Source organism: Oncorhynchus masou, chromosome 23 (assembly GCF_036934945.1).
Source record: "Oncorhynchus masou masou isolate Uvic2021 chromosome 23, UVic_Omas_1.1, whole genome shotgun sequence".
Classification (NCBI taxonomy): domain Eukaryota; kingdom Metazoa; phylum Chordata; class Actinopteri; order Salmoniformes; family Salmonidae; genus Oncorhynchus; species Oncorhynchus masou.
Genome location: NC_088234.1, coordinates 24135480 through 24158715, shown reverse-complemented (window position 1 = coordinate 24158715; position 23236 = coordinate 24135480). Strand labels below are relative to the sequence as shown.

The 23236-nt window shown below is 42.8% G+C and overlaps 1 protein-coding gene across 14 annotated transcripts in view; it reads right to left on the bottom strand.

Moving 5' to 3' along the window:
• Positions 1-2078: 2078 nt before the first annotated feature.
• The window catches only part of LOC135510606 (receptor-type tyrosine-protein phosphatase delta-like), a 383074-nt gene continuing 361916 nt past the window's right edge, over positions 2079-23236 (bottom strand). For all 14 annotated transcript variants that reach the window (XM_064931651.1, XM_064931664.1, XM_064931650.1 and 11 more), the window contains 9 exons: positions 19466-19585; positions 19047-19201; positions 12217-12502; positions 10687-10865; positions 10448-10574; positions 10045-10170; positions 8910-9064; positions 8338-8473; positions 2079-6324 (listed from right to left, as the gene is read on the bottom strand). In XM_064931651.1, the coding sequence (XP_064787723.1) occupies positions 6256-6324; positions 8338-8473; positions 8910-9064; positions 10045-10170; positions 10448-10574; positions 10687-10865; positions 12217-12502; positions 19047-19201; positions 19466-19585 (1353 nt within the window). In that variant the 3' untranslated portion in view covers positions 2079-6255. The remainder of the gene's footprint in view (positions 6325-8337; positions 8474-8909; positions 9065-10044; positions 10171-10447; positions 10575-10686; positions 10866-12216; positions 12503-19046; positions 19202-19465; positions 19586-23236) is intronic.

Genomic DNA, 23236 nt, shown 5'->3' with positions numbered 1-23236 from the left:
CTGCTCGATCAGCCTCCTCAAATCAGCAATCACCAGTCAATCACACACACCTTCTACTACTTCTTCTTTGGGATTGGGTATTAAGGTGCATATACCGCCACCTACTGTACTGGAGTGTGAGGCCAGACATGGCCGACCTAAATAAACTTCTTGTAGTGCAAAATTGTGAAAAAGGAAAATTACCCTGCCGACATATTAGCCCTCATTAAAAAACCAACCACCCCATTCCACTATTTAACTGTATCTAATGCTACACCAGGCCAATGGTCTTGGAGGACAGAACACTCCCACTCAACACCCCCTGCAAATCTTCCACCACGACCTCTATTTTCAGTTGACAACCGTGGCTATGAATGCTAAGAAACCCACCTTAAGCACATATTCTTCCCATCCATCTCTATTGGTCTCACCTACTCACAGACATCATCTCTGGATCCCTCACCCTCACATCTTCCTCTACCACACTCATCGCTGCTTCAGCATACAACACTTTCTGTACTACTCTGACAACCTTAACCTGCCTTTTTCTCACCGGACAGCTCTTTCCTCCAGCCCCATGAACACCCCCACAGCTAACACACAAAAATCGCTCCACCGAAACTACACATTCCTTTGTCTCATGCCCTTCTGCACACTTCACACATCTAGGAATCTCCCTCCTACACACTGCTGCAACATGACCATAACTTCACCACAATCTCCACCAGGCCTGCATAGCACCAAACGACTGGCGTCACATTCACAAGGAATCTTCTATTTCAACAGATCCTCCTAAACACTTAATGCCACCTCTGTTATTACTCCTTTCAAAGGCGCCTTTCTCCGAAGAGCAAAGCAAGTCACAGTTCCTGTTCCTAGTCGCATGGTCCAGAGCGCCCGCTCCCTCTGGACAGAAGTAACACAATAAATCATCACGAATCCACTTCGAGTTACTTTCACCAACTCAACAGTCCCCAACCTGTTGGATCCGCCAGAATACAAAGAACCATTCTCTCCACAAATCTCACTCACAATGGGACAGAATCAACCTAGTCATCATTGGGACGAGGCTCGAACTCTGCGGTTCATCTCGGAGCTACTGGAGCATGTATCCCTCTTTTTGCACCTGACGCCAACCTTCCTCACCACACTGCTTCCCTCTACACTCGGTGGTCACCACTGCACCTGCCATTGCATTTAATTCGTCCGCACTCTCGTCATGTTCAGTTTCCTTCTGGTGCTCTTCCAAAGGTTTTGTGACATCCCCCACTCCATAGTTACTCATAAGATGTTCCACTTTCCTCCTTTTTGTCCTGTCTACCATCTTACAACAACAAAGTCATTTGATTCACACCACTCCATTCACACCACTCCAGCACTACTTTTTAATCCACTCCGAGTAGCTGCTAAAGCTGCTGCTGCCCCTAGGGGTGGGAAATGAACTCTAGTGGAAATGAGATGTCCAGCTATAGCCTAACCCTATATCTATTACTAACAATACAGGCAATTCTCAGCTGGCATGACATGATAACGCAACTTATAAAACCTGAGGTGTGTTCAGTTCGGAACGGTTTGTTCTGAATGACACGTTCCTCCAAAATGTTCTTGAACAGACTTCGAGGTACATTTGCTCACGTTTGGTGGGTGTGGCTTGAAGCAATGAGTGACGTATTTAAAAGGTAGTGGGCATGCTGACAGCGTTCCCCAACCTCCCTATTTTTCAACTGGTTGTTCAGTACAGCACCGTTAGCATTCAATTGAACGTTCCAGACCGTAAAAGCGTACAGAACGCAGCCATGGCCATCACAAGCTTAGTATAGTGTGTCTAGGATTACAATTTAAATTGTCTCTCTTGTTCCTTCCCTCCAATTTCCAACAGTGGTCATTGGTAGATGTACAGTTGAGGCCCAGGTTTCAGCTGATGTGTCAATGACAGAGTTAATTGCACTATGAAAATCCATTATGGCATGATGAAGCCCCATTTTTCTTTTGGCAGGAGAACTATGGATTTCATTAATGACACTGCCAGCAAGAGGCAAAATGGCCTCATCAGTCTTTCAAAGTCAATTTGAAATGGAGGGAAAAAAGTGAGACCATGGTGCATAACACAGACATTGTTTAATAGAATTCATTTATAACAAATGGAACTTGTGTCAGCAAATAACTGATTTTCATACAGACTTATTTCGCCACCAATGTAACCTAAGTAAGAAAATAAAAAGCACTCCTTTCATTCAGAAAAACAAAACAATTTACGCTTACAACTAACCAGAGGTAATTGTATGATTCTTTTAACAAGCCATTTTTTTGTTTACAATTTCATTAATTAATTTCAGTCTATGCATCCAGACGAGCGATAGATAGAGAGCAGAGAGAACACAACGTTTATTTCTGTAATGACACTCCAAGCTTGAATGGCGAAGCCACGTTAGTTAATAACAGATGGTTGGGACAAATTTAGGAAAGTCGTCTTCTGGAGTAATCATGGCACCAGAATGGATGCTCTTTTTGCCACAAACTTTCTTTTTTGTCTTTTCAAAGTTGATACCTTTTTTGTGTTATTTACATACACACAACGTGAACGTTGAAGGAGATTCTTACAGATGGGTTCAAGTAATATATTATTGGGTTCAGAATCAATAGGGCAGTGCATAGTATAAAGAGATATAGAAAGTGCAATTCTTCCTACTCGGCCTGCTGCGGCCATTTTGCAATGTTTCACCATGCATAATGGGAAATCAAAAGATCAAGATAGGAAAATAAAATGAATGTTGTGGATCAATTAATGTACAAAGACTGCTGAACTAGGTACATAAAATGTGGCATCGAGGTTAAATAATAAAAGCACTTTTAAAATGTTTTATACACTACTGTTCAAAAGTTTGGGGTCACCTAGAAATGTCCTTGTTTTTGAAAGAAAAGCAATTTTTTGTCCATTTTAAAATAACATCAAATTGATTAGAAATACAGTGTAGACATTGTTAATATTGTAAATGACTTTTGTAGCTGGAAACAGCTGATGTTTAATGGAATATCTACATAGGCGTACAGAGGCCCATTATCAGCAACCATCACTCCTGTGTTCCAATGGCACATTGTGTTAGCTAATCCAAGTTTATCATTTTAAAAAGATAATTGATCATTAGGAAAACCCTTTTGCAATTATGTTAGCAAGCTGAAAACCATTGTCCTGATTAAAGAAGCGATAAAACTGGCCTTCTTTAGACTAGTTGAGTATCTGGAGCATCCGCATTTGTGGGTTCGATTACAGGCTGCCAGAAACAAAGACCTTTCTACTGAAACTCGCCAGTCTATTCTTGTTCTGAGAAATGAAGGCTATTCCATTCGAGAAATTGCCAAGAAACTGAAGATCTCGTACAACGCCTTGTACTACTCCCTTCACAGAACAGCGCAAACTGACTCTAACCAGAATAGAAAGAGGAGAGGGAGGCCCCCGGTGCACAACAGAGAAAGAGGACAAGTACATTAGAATGTCTATTTTGAGAAACAGACACCTCACAGGTCCTCAACTGGCAGCTTCATTAAATATTACCCGCAAAACACCAGTCTCCTCTGTCCAGTGTCTGTGTTCTTTTGCCCAGTTTAATCTTTTCTTTTTATTGGCCAGTCTGAAATATGTTTTTTTCTTTGCAACTCTGCCTAGAAGGCATCCCGGATGCCTCTGCACTGTTGACGTTGGTTAGAGCCAGTCAATTTGATGTTATTTTAATAGACAAAAAATGTGCTTTTCTTTCAAAAACAAAGACATTTCAAAGTGACCCCAAACTCTTGAAAGGTCGTGTGTATATATATATATATATATATATATATATATATATATATATATATATATATATATAAAGCAACCGATCCAAAAAATGAAACAATTTAGCTACATGAAATAAAAAGGGAAAGAAAGCACCTGGAATGCACATCCACAAAGCCATCAAAGAGGGTCAAATAAAAGAGGGGTCCAAAATATTTTGTGTCCTCCCCCCTGAAAACCGTAGAAGTCCTCCACGATAGCAGATGTAACACACACTTAAGGATTGTCAGAGTTGTAACACTAACCTGTTCCAACAGTTTGTATCTTTCCGCAACTGTTTATAACTGCAAATAAATGTATCAGTTGAATACTTTCAAGCCTAAGGCATAGTGAAGGGATCCTTTGGCTGAGTGTCTATACACTTCGTCTATACAAGGAGTGTCGAACATGCGGCCCTATTTGAACAGTCAGGAAAGCTCATTGACTCCACAAATATTCTCATGATCTTTCCCATGGTCTTTGTTGACAACAGGCATGTGGCATTGACTCATTAATAGTCTTAATAAACTGAATAGTCCTAGTTTGTTGCAAATGCACATCGACTTTCTGCGAAGGTATCAGTGAACGACATGGGAGTCTTCGATGTTTTATTCTTTTTACTAAGCCACATTAAGGCAACAGAAAATGAAAATAGGGCCTTGCCATGTACGTATTTGCATATATAATTTCATATTATGTGACAAATGAATACTTAAGGTAAAAATGTAATATACAGTTTGTTATATGTTCTATATGCACGGACTTCTCAAAGAATACAATAATGTGTTAAATGAACGTTATAAAAAACAGGTATAAATATAAGGCACTCTAAATGCTAAATGAAAACACGTTATGCCATTGAGCGTTTGAAAACCTCAAGATGAAATTTACATCTATGTACCTTGCCCTATTGTATGGAGCAATGACTTAGTCTAAGGGACCCCCTGCTCTGCTATGGAACTACAGACTGTATGAGCGTATCTATATACACTGGTGATACGTGACGTTCCCAACAAGCCTCACCACGGGAACAACATTGTCATGATGTCTAACAAAGTATCCACATGACCCTATCTATAATACACCTATTTATTGCACAAGAAAATATGCACTGAATCAGAATGCGTTTTTGTCCTATTGATGTGCATTCCAGTGAAAAATATCTTAATTTCCCCCAAAGTATAGAAATCTCATTGTATAAGCTTTCATATACAATCCTTTCGTTTCATATATAGCCATAAATTATGTACTTTATTTCAATATACATATGTTATAGGTTATGCAAATGTATTAATCATATATAATGTATATATCTGTCATCTTATATAACATAAATATGTATATATAATTTAATGTATTTTATCCATCAGGTGCTCATCTTTTACCATCATTCTAACATGGAAGAACTAAGATAATCGGTAGCAGCAACTTCATACTTTGCTCATCCCTGTTGATTCCACAAAGCCCCAGTTTATTACATGGGTGTAAGTAGGTTATTGTGTATGTGATCATGGACAAATAAGACTAAACTAAAAAACTAAACTAAAAACCCTGTAACAAAGTCAACATTTGGTAGTGTGAATACAGGACTGCACAAAGTGCGAGAAACAATCATAAAAAAAAATTGCAAGAAAACCGAAAAGAGCGAAGACTTTCTCTGCATGACGGTGCATACATTAGAAAAGTTCTACAGGAAAAAATGAACGATTACGCAAGTACTTTGTTTGATTCACTTTGTCGAGTGATTGTTTTGTTAAAAAAAGGAAATCAAATTTCACATGGTTCAAAATTAAGCACATCTCAGCTGTATAGTAAAAAACGAAATCAATAGGTTTTATTTGTTTCATATATCTTTAAACATTCCCACTTCCCCCCAATTGTTTAAATGATGAATGTTGTGACAGGAAACTGGGTATATTATTAATTATTACTTTAGCTGTGTCCTGTTTTTCATATTGGACCAAGCACTGGTGTCTTCTTTTTTGATGGGTAGTTGTCTCTGCGTAGTTTGATTGTGGAACAGAAATGTCTCTTTACAATGTGCATCGAGTTTTAAGCCATTCTCTGTGCCTCCATTTGCCTCTCCTATAGTTTGTAATATGATGCATTACTTGTCGATGTAATAGTACGTTCTGTTATTTTTTTGTTTATGTTTCTTTCAGTTATTTGAACCCAAGACAAATCCTTGAAGCAACAGAAGAATAAAAAATATTCCATAAGATGCTTCAACAGTCAGGATTCCCTCTCTCTTTCCCACATCAGGGTGAGTTCCATGGGTTTTGGGAAACACTTGGTCCTCCAGGAATCATCTTTATAAATTTTTTGACATTTTTGTGTCTCACATCCAACACTTAATTGAGTCTTTAGCTAGGAGTTAAGAAGTACTTTCTCAAACAGGAAATTATGGCTCAGAAGAGAGGCTCGCTGGGGTTGTCCAAGGGCCTTCTGCTTTTCCTCCGGGACAGGGACTCTTACGTAGCATAGTGGTCAAAGCTCCCAAGGTATTCCAAGCCAGCTCTGTAACAGAACTGGTATTGATCCTGAGGAGAAAGGAGAGAAAGAAAATGTGAACTTAGTTCAAACTGTTCGTCACTATTTTCCAACCAGGTACTATTTATTTTTCTGCCTGTCTAGTGCTCTTTTCTTTTTTTGTCTCTCTTTAGTTTCACTGGCCTCTATCATTCTCTTTTTCTCTGTCTGCAACTGTCACATTATGATTTGCTGCTGCTCGGAAATTTGACAAATAAGCTTAGAAAAAAACTTACTTGAATCATCACAGAGTAGAAGATTCCTGCTTTTAAAGGAAAATCCCACCCCAAAACTATATTTTGGTATTTGTTTCATTAGTCCATTGTTGACAATGTCCCATTTTCTTTGCTCGTAGGGAATCAAGTTTTCAACATATGTAACTTTCAAAATACAGAAAACATCCCATATAATGCTGTGTTTTGCTACCTGCCTAACAGTTAACAATACAGTGCCTTCAGAAAGCATTCAGACCCCTTGACTTTCTCCACATTTTGTTATGTTACAGCCTTATTCTAAAATGGATGAAATAAAATAAAAACTCAGCAATCTACACATAATACTCCATAATGATAAAGCGAAAACAGTTTTAGACATTTTAGCAAATGTATAAAACAGAACAAAACATAATTATATAAGTATTCAGACACTTTGCTATGAGACTCGAAATTGAGCTCAGGAGCATCCTGTTTCCATTCATCATCCTTGAGATGTTTCTACAAATTGATTGGAGTCCACTTGTGGTAAATTAAAATGATTGGATCGTAGAGCTCCGAGACAGGATTGTGTTGAGGCACAGATCTGGGGAAGGGTGCCAAAACATTTCTGCAGCATTGAAGGTCCCCAAGAACACAGTGGCATCCATCATTCTTAAAGCGAAGAAGTTTGGAAAAACCAAGCCCCTTCTGGAGTTGGTCGCCCGGCCAAACTGAGCAATCGGCGGAGAAGAGGCTTTGGTCAGGGAGGTGACCAAGACCCCAATGGTCACCTTGACAGAACTCTAGAGTTCCTCTGTGGAGATGGGAGAAACTTCCAGATGGACAACCATCTGTGCAGTACTCCACCAATCAGGCCTTTCTGGTAGAGTGGCCAGACGGAAGCCACTCCTCAGTAAAAGGCACCTAATGACTGTCAGACCATGAGAAACAAGATTCTCTGGTCTGATGAAACCAAGATTAAACTTTTTGGCCTGAATGCCAAGCATCACATCTGGAGGAAACCTAGCACCATCATAGTGGTTGCAGCATCATGCTGTAGGGATGTTTTTCAGCGGCAAGGACTGGGAGACTGGTCAGGATCGAGCGAAAGATGAAAAGAGCAAAGTACAGAGAGGTCCGTGATGAAAACCTGCTCCAAAGTGCTCAGGACCTCAGACTAGAGCGAGGGTTCACCTCCCAACAGGATGAGAGTTCACCCTCCAACAGGACAACGGCCGTAGGCAAACAGCCAAGACGACGCAGGAGTGGCTTCAGGACAAGTCTCTGAATGTCCTTGAGTGGCCATGCCAGAGCCCGGACTTGAACCATATCGAACATCTCTGGAGAGACCTGAAAATAGCTGTGCAACAACGCTCCCCATTCAACCTGACAGAGCTTGGGAGGATCTGCAGAGAAGAATGAGAAAAACTCCCCAAATACAGGCATGCCAAGCATGTAGTGTCACACCCAAGAAGACTCGATGCTGTAATTGCTGCCAAAGGTGCTTCAGCAAAATACTGGGTAAAGGGTCTGAATACGTATGTTATTTAAATGTGATATCGTTTTTTTATTTGTAATACATTGTTTAAAAACATATTTTGTTGCTTTGTCATTATGGGGTATTGTGTGTAGATTGTTGAGGGGAAAAAACAATGTAATATATTTTAGAATAAGGCTGTAACGCAACAAAATGTGGAAAACGTCAAGGAGTCTGAATACCTTCCGAAGGCACTGTATATAGTGGCAGCTAGGTCAGTCGGTTATGTATCATGCTTGGTCGACCTCCATAAGGTGAGAGGTATGGAGAGTACAGTATACAGGGCATCTCACCTCTGTCTGCACCATGGCCGGTCTCTGTGTCCGGAGCATTTTCACCGTCTGGAAAATATCCACCACGCCCTCGTACCTCATCCGCTCTAATACGATGCTGAGGGTGATGAAGACTCCGGTCCTACCCACGCCCGCACTGCGAGAAAGATGATCAATCACTAAATAAACAGTCTGAGAACCTCCAAGCTGTTGACAACAAGACCTGACAAAACCACACGTGACCGGAAAAAAAACAGACATGACCAGACAAAACAACACAGTCAAAACTAGACTGTTGTTATTTGTCTTTGTTCTCTAGACTGTTTATATTTATTTATTTATATATTTATTTCCCCCACCTTCCATGGTATGTCAGAGGACTCTGCTGTGGGGTGTCTGGGAGCTAATTTAATATCTGGATAGATCTTTGATCTTATCTTTTATCCTAGTAGGATCAAAGCAAAGCATCACTATTTCCGTTGCAAGTCAAGCTAAATCTTTTAAATACCATTAAATCTTGTGGTCTTTTATTGTACTTGCTTACCATCTGTGTATGATATAAAACTCAGTTGAACATAAAATATGATCCTTACCTACAATGGACTGAGATAGGCCCATCTTGACCAAACTGTTCTTTTGTTTTATGCACTTGGCCGATAAAATCGATGAAGCCCTCTCCCGATTTTGGCACTCCTTGCTCGGGCCAGTCTGTAAACTGAAACTGCCTGACCGTCCGAGACTGTCCATCCTGGAAAATAGGGAGAGAGAATACAGTGTGCACACTTGAATGGAACGTCACACCAAAGATATGGAAAAATGACAAAGTGCAAGTGATGAAGTCAAGGCAACCCGTCTAATGCACTTGACAAACAGGCCAAGTCGGAAGATAGTGAAGGAAAAAAAGGAAAACTGACTATCTCAATATGTCTCAGTAATGACACAGGCTTGTGTGTGCGTTTCTATTGAAGATACCAGTTGTTAGCAAATCAGGGTGCACAGAGGCGCACAGTTTTAAGCACCAGACAGGCGTTTGTTACTAAAGATATGTCATTTTCACCTGAATGCATTAATATATGAATACTAAAGACACTAAGTCCTTTGATGTGCCTGTGTTCGGCAGGCTCTTGAAATGACGTCTTTGAGGGTGTGCATTACTTAAGTGATATTGTATCCCCTTGATAAGGGGAAGTAATCCTATTCAGGTCCCAGTATAACACACACTACAAAGGAGAAGCCTGCACCATTTATCAGTGTAAGCCTTTGATGGAATTAAAAACTCCCAGCGGCTCAAGGCTGCCAGAAGCAGTATTTGTTTTTACACCATTGACACATGTCATAATTGCCTCATATATTTGTGCATATATTCCTTTTAAATCATCAAGTTTGGTGATTCTTGGGCCCAGATGCTGGCTTTAAGACTACTGCACAGTAAAAAAAAAACAGTAGGAGTCAGCCAACTGATGCTGTCAACAATGTCTCAATCTGAACTGTTAAAATCAAATGGCTCCAAAAATGTTGTCTCTGTTTTTATCATCAAACAGAAACACAGTTGTTCAAAGAAAAAGACTTCAAAGTAGACAGATTTTCCGTTTGACCAAACTCCACACTGTAAACAACAAATCTGATATATTTGGACAAGAAGTACAAAGTCGGGAACGCTTTCTAGCACTGTCAAATCAATGACTGTTTAGACAGTAAATGAGGGCTGTATTACAGTACAGCACTTACCCTGGCGTCAGTCACTTTGAACTCTCTCAGGATGTACTGGGGCATGTTGTACTCAGCCATGGGGTCCACCACAAAGTACTGGTATCTGGCCGACCTCTCTGCTGGCCAATACTGGTGGCATTTTTCCTGCAGCCGTGGCAAAACAACAGAAACAAACTCCATGAGCGATATACTACCTTGTACGGTACACTGAAACTCCAGCAGAGTGCCTGGATATCTTACAGTTTGTGGTTGCACGTGTCATTGTTAGTCTGAATTCAATTTATTTTGCATAGTTCAAGAACTACATAGAAAGGAGAAGTTGAAGTAGCAAAATTGTTATATGTATTGTTAAAGAAGCAGCAACATTTGATTAGCACAGGAAACAGAGTGCACAGAGACAACATAATTTTGCATAACATACCCTGCCCATTTCTCTGAGCTTCGTTAGCATGACCACGATTGTGGAGTTGTGTTCCCAGAGCATCCTCCAGAAGTCCTCCGTGGTCTCTGCTAGAGGCCCTTGTGTGGCAATATAGGCTTTCTGTTGCCTGTGGACATAAAACAATATGCTCTCTTAAGTAACACAGAATACATGGTAAAAGTGCTCTACCATTTGAGTCCTTTATTCAACTATCTTGGTCAACAGAGTTGAAAGCTCACCTGTATCCATCAATGAAACTGGCATTGATGTAGTCGGAGCCCTCCACCCCTCGGATTGGCTGAAGACACACTCGTGTGGACTCGTATGGCATTATGTTCACAAGGCGGTTCTTGAACTTGTTGCAGGGGAGATTGGCACTGATGAATCGCGACGTATGGGCTTTAGTGTTGGCTAAACGCTACAGAGAGGTAGATAAGAAGCACTGCGGTTATGTGAATGCTGGCGAACGCAGCTCTCTTCCATTTATTTCCCCAGTGCCTGGCTTGTGGTTGACATATAAAGACGTGAACGTTATTAATAATCACATGCTACCAAAGTGAGGGGAGGCCTTTGGAAGATCATGGGTTCTCGGCTGCCAACAATTCTGAACGGAAAAAGGCTACTCTGTTTACTGCATCTACAGTACTTACATATTTAATGTGTACATTAGGTGTGTAAGGGGAACCAAGTGGATTACTGTTGCGCTCAGATTTGCAGTGAGGGGCAAAATGTTTTATTTTGTGATGAACATGAAAATGGATGCTGCGACAAGCCCGACGTGGACAGGGCCAGGGGTAACCTGTTTCACATCTCTTAGGGGTATCACCATTCATCATTGGCCAAGGGAAGTAGGTGCGTGACAAGCAAGGCAAACAGGCTTTACATACAGCACATATAACACACTGCAGATTGGCTGACTATGACGGGTGGGTGGGTTGGTAGTGGAGCCCTCTCATTGTAAATGCAGGGTGTAAGTTCTTAGCCCCCTCTGGCAAGTGTCCTAGTCATGGGGGAAAACCTGTGTTTGACATTTTGCTGTAAAACTACCACTCTTATAACCACAAGGGTGGAACGGAAAGGGGTAACCAAAGGGGGGGACTTAACCCAAGTTGGGTTACAAAAGGAAGGCAACTAACTGGAATGGGGGAAACCACAGGCCCCACGCTGTCTCGCTGGGCTAATGGGGATTGGAAAAGTGTCTGTGAGTGGTGGTACTGAGATTGGCCAATCAATGACGCCAGGGCCAGGACGTGACTTGCAGCTGGGGGAGTTGGGGAGGATGGCGGGGGCAAGAGGCCTGGGGTTTTTACATGAAAAAATATCTAAACTCCCTCTGGCTTTCGGTAAATACAATACATTTAAATTTTCTGTAAAACCTCACATGGGATCAGACAAAATTGGACATAAAAAGGGACTGGTGCTTGCTAGTAAGTTTTTTCTTCTTCTTTTCATTATGTAGCCAGTGCCTCTTTCGTCGGCATGGGCCTTTGGAACAAAAGCAAGATATGAGCTGGAGCACATTGCTCTTTGGTTAGCATCCAGTCCAATGTCTTTATGTTGGCTGTTTGTCTGTAGCGTGCAATGCTGCTTTATCAGTTTAGCTATTCCTTTTGCCATATATTTTTGCAATAAACTGCATGCTTACTCATGTAAGCCTCCTGTGCAAGCTACTTTTACAACTAGCTTGCACTGAATTTCTGTGTTTCTAATTATCGACAAAGAATTTGAAATTAAATTCAAGGCCAATAATAAGGCACAGAGCAGCCTACCTTGAACTCCAGCTCCATGCCTGAGACGTTCTCTCCACCCTCGATCCCGGTCAGCTTCTGGATGTAGGCGTAGAGGTTTCGGGCAGGCACTTCGGTGGTGCCGCAGGTGACGGCCTCCTGGAGCGCGTCGTGGATGAACACGTACTGGTCCTCCGTCTGCACCATGTAGTTCCGCTGGGCGCGCATCAGCGTCACGTGACCGTAGATGTCCACCGTCTTCTCATGCTTGATGCGCTCCATCATGGCGTCGATTACGATGAAGCAGCCCGTGCGCCCGACCCCGGCACTAAAGACAAAACAAAGATGACAAACTTGATATTGGCCCCCTTAAGAGACACAATAGCCTGTGTGGGAAACAATCAGTGCTGGGATGTTGACTTGGTATTGACTCGTTTTGAGCCGCGTTGGCAGTTGATGACATCAGCTAAATATTTTAGTGGCTCATCCATCTTGACAGATGTAAACCATGATGCACCTTTGACATAATATCTTCATGAGGATAAATGATTATGTATAAACAGATAACAGGCCTAGTTAGAATCACCTTTTCATCTCCAGCTGGAACTGAGTTATTTTACAACAGTAATTACCTAAAACTACATCTGGGGTTTTCACTCGAACATTTTTCTATTCTGTATCCAGGCCTAACATATACCCTTCATACCCCAGTGCACCACTATCTGCTGTGCAAGACCATTCACCTATGATGAGAATGATTACTCTCCATTGGTAGAGAATGAGTGACAGATCCACGCTGGGAGAGGTGCCCTGTCTCAGTGGTGAGGAGACCTAAGAAGCTCCCTGGCTACACAGGGACCAGACCAAGGGGCAAACCCCTTGACCTTCATTGCTATCCCCTTGGCCACAGCAGAGCTGACCGTTTTGGCTTGGAGCGTAATCAAAGTGGTGGTGCAGAGGCAGCGGGTGGAGGAGAATAGCTCTAGCTGCAGTGGTCTGGTCTAAAGTGTGGCTCTCTGCTGGTACTGCAATCGTGGTGCACCTGCCCCCCCTGTGTGACTTAGAGGCGGGTACATTTGCCAGGTAACTTTGTCGGAGAGGAGCGCAGATAACTTATATTACTGACATTAGCTTATCGCACTGTGCTAAAATCAGAAGGCACTGAAAGACAGGCCTCTTCATTAATACTCTCATTGGCACATTTTCACATTAGAGCCAGAAAAAAGTTTAAAAAGAAAGAAGGAAGGAAAATGTATGGCTACTGTTTCAGTTTGAGCTCCTCTATTCAGGTCAGATAGCAACACATGCTTTATAAACGTAACCACATGGAAAGACTGCTGAGGGGAGATGTCTAATTTGAATATTATGCTGTTTTTCATCTTCATTTTTTGGGACAATGGCATCGCGGAGAGAGTAAACTCTAGTCCGCCTGACAGCTCACATCTTCCCCAGCCGAGCATTGACAAGACAGTTGTTGCCTGGCTGCTCTAAAGTAAATAGGTTATTCAACCCATTAAGTCGACATGGCTACGAGGTGTGACCAACGCTCCCCTGCCTCTCTTCCCCTGATAGGCCATTTGTTTTTCATTTATACAGAGGAAAAAAGGAGTGAAGAAAAACTCAAGAGGGAGTTAAGATAGTCCCCGGGGCCCAAGTCTGGCTAATGTGCCATGGTGCAGCGGAGAGGGAATTAAATCGTATAAGTGAGTCGTTTGTTGCTGCAAATCATTGTGGTTGTGCTTAAAATGGCCGACGTTACTTGATTGATTTGGGGACGTGTTTTGATGTTTGCTTTATCGTGACTCTTGAGGTATTACACAGATGCTCATGGGTGTTGCGGGGCTTTCTAAGAGATTGGTGTGTGTGTGTGTGTGTGTGTGTGTGTGTGTGTGTGTGTGTGTGTGTGTGTGTGTGTGTGTGTGTGTGTGTGTGTCTGAACCACACGTGATCCTAAAATATTGTGTGTGAAAATGTCACATATTTGGGGATATGAATCACATCCAGGGTCTAAGGATGGTGGGGGGAGAAAACACGGCAAGCGCAAGACATTTCCTACCGCGGCCCCAGCTGTTTCTAATCCTTCGCCACTTTACAGTCCAGTCTCAAATGCCGGAGAGTAATGACCTGTGAGCATGCCAGTGACAGAGTGACAGCATCAAGAGATGGGCAGGTGGAGGAAGAACAGGAGGGAGGAGCGGGGGTGACATAGCCACTCTCCTCGTCCATTATTGGCAGAAAGAGAAAGAGAGGCTCCGTACATTTGGCAGTCCTGGGGGATGGTTGGCCCTGATTCGGGGCCTGTTAGCCACCCCCCCCCCCACACTAAAGAACTGACACTGGCTGCTCTGACAGGCGCAGCCAGCTGCTTTGGACATCGGCAGACATCAGTGTTAGGCTAATGTGTTTTCAAAGTTTTTTCAGAGTTTGGGGAATGGTGAGATTGTACACTGAAAAATACAGCTGCAACTGGACCTGGAGTAGATAAAGCCTAGACAAAGTAAAAGCAATTACATGTTGGTATTGTTACTGAATCTATTTTGGTCGGGCGACCTCTCAAGCCGCCTTTTTACACTCCATTTACCCATTAAACAGACACAGACCAACCGAACCATTAACTTCAAATTCACCATAAAAGTTCAGTGTATGGCTTATAATGGCGACCAGAAGGCTGTGCAATTAATTCCACTCATTTCCATTTACACTGTGTATCAAAATGCTCCCCCTCTATTCAAGATTAGTTTTAGCATATGGCTACTAAATACAATGAGACTGTCTGAATGGCAACGTAGTTTCATCAGAGATAAAATCATACCAAAACAGGATTATGTGTGTTTGCGTATATACTTGTAAACGTGTGTGTCTATAAACCCTCCTGCAGTATGGTTACATTGTTCTCCACAATCTCAAAAGGAGACTCTGGCTGCATCCCAAATTGCACCCTTTCCTCTATCGGCCCTGGTCAAAAGTAGTGCTCTATATAGTGAATAGGATACCATTTCAGACGCAGCCAATGACTAATTCTTAACCCATCGTGTGATGTGTGAGACTAGACCGCATTCTTGCCACTCGAGGAGAAATAGGTTGAGAATATTTAATTTCACTATGTGATGAGTCAATAAGGTCATTGAAGACAGACTTCCTTGCAGAAGACTAGACTCCTATCCTGTAGACTTATGTTTATTCCTTCCTCCTATTCATACGAGTCACTACTCTAACATTCCCACTCTAACATGAACCTTCAATGTCAGTCTGTGCTGTACCTATTGTTCAAGTAGACAGAGTACGAATCATACAGAAACCACCAAAGAGTATGTCTGTCGCAGCAAAAAAGGGACATTAACTAAATGTCTCTTTAATTCTCCCAGCATTGAACCAGTGCTGCTCTTTGAGAGACGCAAAGAGCTGCAGAAAGGGCTGGCGATCCCGGTTACATTCAATAATGTCCGTTGTGACGTCTCCCTGTGAACCCATAACGCACTGAACGGCCCTGGTTCCAATAGGAGCACAACGGTCCGCAACCCTGTGGGTCACTGAGAACAGAATGGAACTGCTGAAACACAGAACCTAGTTCAGTGCTCCGTGGGGGTGGGTGGGGGACTTTTACAATATGCGCCCCCCAAAAGAGACGATGACTTCACCTCATGAGGAGAGAGAGCGAGAGAGAACACATGGATGTACTTTCAATAATATCCTTCTTCACTGCTCCTCGGGGGAAATGTTGGCTGATGTCCACGGCTGGGTTTGGGAAGTTTTCCACTATGATATAAAGTGTTCTGTTGAAATATAGGGATAGTTAACTTTGATCCTGTGTTGTAGGACATTTCCATTTTTCTATGAAGCTTTGTTGAAAGCTTGAGCGTCAATGTTGGCCACAGGACTTAAGATGCAATCTCGCATAGGCCTACTTAAAGTTACTCTCTAATCAGCTTCAGACTATAAACTGAGCAAACGCACACTAGTCAATCATTTTACTAGAGAACTTGGCCATAAAGTGAACTTTTTACGCACTGTGATTACAATGGGCATATAATACTGTGGGAAGTCTTACAACATCAAATTGAATAATGATAATCCAATTTAATTGTTTTGTCACTCATTATAAAAAACACAAGTAAACTCAAAACCCCAATGCTCCTAATTGCCATGCAATGCCTGGCTTCAACAGGGAAGACATTTTTTTATGAACAAAAGACACAAAGCACTTTGAAACCAGGCGAGACAATTTTAAAAACAGAACACCAACCACTTATCCTCACCTCATTGTCGATGACTGTCACGTTTTTACAAGGTATGTCATCCAAAGTAATGTTGAGATAGCTAGCTCGCTATCGAGCATGACTTAAATACGACCATCGATGGGAAGTCTGAAGTGGATAGTAGACAGACAAGAGTGACAGTGACCATGGGTTTCTGTGTGACAGCAATGTCATATCTGGGAGGCTCCTCTACTGTCCCGTTCGTAATGTGCACTTTTGAAGCCTGGGTAAATTGGGGTCTCTGTCTGGGCGTGACAACAAAGCAGCTAAATCAATAATAGCGCTTGAGACACGGTCGACTTTGGTCAGACATTAATTCTGCTCCTTCCACTCCAGAGGCCATTACAGATTCAATTATTGTATGTGTGTTGTGTGTGTTTGTGTGTCAAATTAATTCTGCTCATTCGACTCCAGGGGCCATTACAGATTAAATTATTGTATGTGTGTCGTGTGCGTTTGTTTTTGTCGATGCATGTTTGAGAGAAAGTCTCTAATGAAAATATGTTCAACAAACTGTCAAAAGAAATTACACTGATTTGTGTTGTGTGAAAGCTAAAAACAATGTTTCTTTAGGATTGGTTCACACCCACACCTACTCTGATTATCTCATTTGGTCAGTTTGAGTGTTGCAACACTGATTTCTTACAGGGAACATGGAATAAGAGTTTTCCTGCAAACAATAGCCTGGCCAGCTAATTAATCAAATGCCCTAGTGACTGTACAATGCAGTTAATTATACGGCACATTTGTTTTTCCTTAACAGCTTTCCCTTAACAGGGAAAACCCAGGCAACTGTATATTATTTGTGTCGTTGTTCAGCCACGACTCCGTGAAACATAAGATATTACAGATTTTAATGTCCCGTTGGTAGGATAGTCTTGAACGGAGCTCATCCAGTTTATTCTCCAGTGATTGCACGTTGGCCAATAGAATGGCGGGTTACCCACTCACCAACGATTTCTCACAAGGCACCCCAATCTCCACCCCCTGTACCTGCGTCTTTTTTTCATGCAAATGACGGGGATTTGGGCCTGGTCTCAGAGAAACAGTATATCCTTCACATCAGACTCAATAAAGAAAAAAATCTTTGTCCAGTTCGAGGTGAGTAATCGCTGTTCTGATATCCAGAAGCTCTTTTCGGTCATAAGAGATGGTAGCAGCAACATTATGTACAAAATAAGTTACAAACAATGCAAAAAAACACATAAAATAGCAGCTGGTTAGGAGCCCGTAAAACAATAGCCATCCCCTTGGGCGCCATTGTAATATTTCCTTTTTCCTGAAGTGTGCACTCGTTCACTATGTACACACAAATCTAAAAGCATTGGATTAGTGGAGGCAGGGCTAGTGGGAGATCCCCCCCCCCATAATTTATTATACCAGTAATTTCCTTCAAATCAATAAAGGGAAGTGAACAAGTGAACACTTTGGAAGAAATAAGGATAGATCATTAGAACGTAGCCTTATGTTAACATTCTGATGCAAGAGTTCAGATACACAAATGGAAGGATGGAAAAAAATATATATTTTCAAAATGGTGGTCTGACAAGGCATGGGAGATGTGGTATTGTGTGAGATGCTTCCGTACGGATTTGAATCTCTACACTCCCTATATCTGATGCGGTGGCGAGGCATTAAAATACCTATCTTCTGAGTGACATTAACTCCTGCATTCTGGTTCGCCGTAAAAAGTCTGGATTTTTCAATTTAATCTGATTCTGCGACTAGGTCTAATTAACTTCAGCTTGTAGTAATTGGTATTCTTTGGTAATCCCTTTTATTGTACATTCTTCAGACATAAATTTGTATCTTCTTGCTTATTCTATCTCAGTTCAATTTTCTGTCCCCCTCTCTCTCCCTTTAGCTATCTCTCTCTCTCTGGCTCTCTCACAGGACACACGCGCTCACAGTCACACACACACACAGTCACACACAGTCACACACACACACACACACACACACACACACACACACACACACACACACACACACACACACACACACACACACACACACACACACACACACACACACACACACACACACACACACACACACACACACACACCAGAGACTCCTATAACTCCCCAGTCTGAAGAGAGGCAGACGGCTACATTCTTCTTTTGCCTCTGTCTGGAGTTTATTCCTTCTTGTCATTGGAAGTGAGAAGTAAGTGCTTTATTTGGTATTTTATTTTGTAATAACCCCGGGGATAAGCTGGATACTCATGGAGCGCTGATGCGTGGATGTTAGTGTGGGGAGGACAGGTGTTTGGGTGTGTGTCTGTGTGTGTGTGTGTGTGCGGAAGGGATTTACGTTTCGCCAAGGGCACTGACACCGGTAATCCTTACTCTGTTGTAGTAAATACTTTCAGATTGAGAAGAGAAAAACATCCAACAAAGCTAGTAGGACAACTCCCTACAGCTCTCAAGTCGGTGATATGCAGCTCATGTCATCTATTCCCGCTCCTCCTCCTACCATCCAACTCTTTCTTCCCTCTTTCTTCGCTCTCTCTTCCTTGTCGCATTCTCTTTCCCTCTGTGTTTTTATCAAGAAGACCTTAGCTCGGCAGGCTAACATAGTCTATGATAGTGATATCATGGAAGCCTTGCTTACCTGCAGTGTACCACCATGGGCCCTGCATCTGGGGGGTTACAGGCTTTGACCCGTCTGAGGAAGGCCAAGAACGGAGTGGGGTGCTCGGGTACACCATGGTCAGGCCAGGCAGTGAACTGGAACTGCCTCACCTCTCTCTTCTCACTGGAACCATTCTGATAGACAGAGGGGAAGTAGGCTATATACATGTCTAGAACACACATTGGGCAACATTTTAAACAGCAGCGATAATGCTTCAATACCTTGAGGTGTGGTCCCTCATCTCAACCACACTGCACCAATGATGTCAGGGGATTAGAGAAAAGCTACTGCCCGTGGCTATGGTTATCCGTTTAATTCAGTTCAACTAAAACCCATATTGGGTGTCTGACTTCCAGGTGAAATAAAGGTTAAATGAGTTATGAGGAAATCAAACGTACTTTATAAAGTGCAAATGTCCTGACACAGTATGTGGCCAGCTCAACCGTGTCCAACAGCGTCACCTGGATGAGGCCGTAGGTCTCCGTCCCTCTAGTGGGCCAGTACTGGTCACATTTCACCTGAGATAGATAGAAAACGTCACATTAGACAACTGGTTTGGTCACAACTTCTAACAACTCTGTCTCTAACCAGTTTTTATATACATAGGCATCATTGCACCTATTATTGTTGAGAAGGAACTAATTACCAACTTTGCTTTGTTTGAATAATGAGTCAAATAACCAATATCTGCTGTATTTTCAGTGTACAAATAATTCATCTGAGAGGGTCTGTGCACCCCTTAGTTTCAATGGGCAGAACTCCCCTGCTACACATCCCCAAGAACTGTTGAATCACAATAAAGTTCATATCCGATCTGATCCTCAATGCTCCATTTCTTCCCTCTAACTCTCTGAATCACTGTCTGAGATAGAATAGACCCAAATAGACATAACTGGCAAATACTCATTCAGCTTCATAAAGGAAAGTCAATACAAGGCAAACAGGAAAGCGAGGCTGCCAAGTCTTTCCTACGCTGCTGTGCTGACTTGTGTGATTTCACAATGGAGGAAACAGGCCCAGCTAAGACGTTCCACTGAAGCCCGACAGTGCTATTTGTTAGCCTGACAGGCTCTATAATTACAATCTTAACCACAGTTTTCCAATCACATTACAGGCACAGGTTTATTATGATTATAGCGTTTTTGTTGCCCAGCGAACAGCCAATAAAACACTACTTCCATTACAGTATTGTCATTTCGCTGCCAGAGGAAAGCACAGTGAACTCAAAGAGTCCTTATGCAGATGCCTTACCTCATACACTGTACTACCCTCATCTTACATACAATGGAAGCTAATATATTGTTGCTGGAACTCAATCGAGACAAATCAAATCAAATTTGCCACATGCACCGAATAAAACCGTGAAATTCTTACTTACAAGCCCTTAACCAACAATGCAGTTCAAGAAATAGAGTTAAGAAAATATTTACTAAATGAACTAAAGCAATAAGAAATATATCAAAAAGAAACACAAGAAAATTACATAACAATAACGAGGCTATATATAGGGGGTACGGGTACCAAGTCAATGTGTGGGGGTACAGGTTAGTCGAGGTAATTTGTATAATGACTATGCATTGATAATAAACAGTGAGTAGCAGCAGTGTAAAAACAAATGGGGAGGTCAATGTAAATAGTCCAGGTGGCCATTTGATTAATTGTTCAGCAGTCTTATGGCTTGGGGTTAGAAGCTGTTAAGGAACCTTTTGGACCTAGACTTGGTGCTCCGGTACTGCTTGCGTGACTGAAGTCTTTGATTTTTTAAGCGTACATCTGACACCATCTTGTATTTACATTGACCCCCCCTCAGGGTAGTAAGTTGGTGGTTTGAAGATATCCCACTAGTGGGGTGGGGGCTGTGCTTTGGCAAAGTGGGTGGGCTTATATCCTGCCTAGTTTGCCCTGCTCGGGGGTATCGTCGGACGGGGACACAGTGTCTCCATACCCCTCCTGTATCAGCCTCTAGTATTTATGATGCAATAGCTTATGTGTTGAGGGGCTAGGGTCAGTCTGTTATATCTGGAATATTTATCCCGTCTTATCTGGTGTCCTGTGTGAATTTAAGTATGCTCCCTCTAATTATCTCTCCCCCCCCCCCCCTCCTGGAAAACCTGCTGTTTTTGACTCTCTCTCTCTACCGCACCTGCTGCCTCTAACTCCGAATGCTCGGCTATGAAAAGAAAACTGTCATTTACTCCTGAGGTGCTGACCTGTTGCACCTCCAACCACTGTGATTATTATTTGACCCTGTTGGTCCTCTATGAACATTTGAACATCTTGGCCATGTTCTGTTATAATCTCCACCCGGCACAGCCGGAAGAGGACTGGCTACCCATCAGAGCCTGGTTCCTCTCCAGCTTTCTTCCTAGGTTCCTGCCTTTCTAGGGAGTTTTTCCTAGCCACCGTGCATCTACATCTGCATTGCTTGCTGTTTGGGGTTTTAGGCTGGGTTTCTGTATAGCACTTTGTGACATCGGCTGATGTAAAAGGGCTTTATAAATACATTTTTATTGATATAGGTCCTGGATACCAGAAAGCTTGACCCAAGTGATGTACTGGGCCGTAAGCTCTACCCTCTGTACCGCCTTACGGTTGGATCCAGAGCAGTTGTCATACCACGCGGTGATGCAACCGATCAGGATGCTCTTGATGTTGCAGCTGTAGAACTTTTTGAGGATTTGGTGACCCATGCCAAATCTTTTCAGTCTCCTTGAGGGGAAAAGGTTCTGTCATGCCCTCTTCACAACTGTATTGGTGTGTTTGGACCATGATAGTTCATTGGTGATGTGGACCCCAAGGAACTTGAAACTCTTGACCCGCTCCACTCCAGCCCCGTTTATGTTAATGGAGGGCTGTTCGGCCCTCCTTTTCCTGCAGTCCAAGATCAGCTCCTTTGTCTTGCTCACATTGAGGGAGAGGTTGTTGTCCTGACACCACACTGCCAGGTCTCTGACCTCCTCCCTATAGGCCGTCTCATCGTGGTCGGTGATCAGGCCTACCACTGTTGTGTCGTCAGCAAACTTAATGATGCGAGTGGAGTCGTGCTTGGCCACGCAGTCGTGGGTGAACAAGGAGTACAGGAGGGCACTAAGCATGCACCCCTGAGGATCAGCGTGGCATATGTGTTGTTGCCTACTCTGACCACCTGGGGCCCGGCCTGTCTGGAAGTCAAGGATCCAGTTGCAGAGGGAGGTGTTTACTGAGTACTATGACGTTGAACGCTGGGCTGTAGTCAACGAACAGCATTCTCACATAGGTGTTCCTTTTGGCCAGGTGGGAAAGGGAAGTGTGGAGTGCGATTAAGATTGCATCATCTGTGGATCTGTTGGGGAAGTATGTGAATTGGATTGGGTCTAGGGTTTTCGGCATGATGCTGTTGATGTGAGTCAGGACCAGCCTTTCAAAGCACTTCATGGCTACCGACGTGAGTGCTACGGGGAAGTAATAATTTAGACAGGTAGCCTTCGCTATCTTGGGCACAGGGACTATGGTGGTCTGTTTGGAACATGTAGGTATTACAGACTCGGTTAGGGAGAGGTTGAAAATGTCAGTGAAGACACTTGCCAGTTGGTCCGTGCATACTTTGAGTACACATCCTGGTAATCTTTCTGGCCCCGCGGCTTTGTGAATGTTGACCTGTTTAAAGGTCTTGCTCACATCGGCTATGGAGAGCGTGATTCGGAACAGCTGGTGCTCTCATGCATGCTTCAATGTTGCTTGCCTCGAAGCGAGCATAAAAGGCATTTAGCCCGTCTGGTAGGCTCGCATCACGGGGCAGCTAGCGGCTGTGTTTCCCTTTGTTGTCCGTAATAGTTTTCAAGCACTGACACATCCGACGAGCATCAGAGCTGGTGTAATAGGATTCAATCTTAGTCCTCTATTGACGTTTTGTCTGTTTGATGGTTCATCTGAGGGCATAGCGGAAGTCCTTATAAGCGTCCGGATTAGTGTCCCGCTCCTTGAAAGCGGCAGCTCTAGCCTTTAGCTATGGCTTCTGGTTGGGATATGTACGTAAGGTCACTGTTGGGATGACGTTGTCGATGCACTTATTGATGAAGACAATGACTGAGGTGGTATACTCCTGAATACCCGTTGATGAATCCCGGAACATATTCCGGTCTGTGCTAGCAAAACAGACGTATAGCATAGCATCCGTGTCATCTGACCAC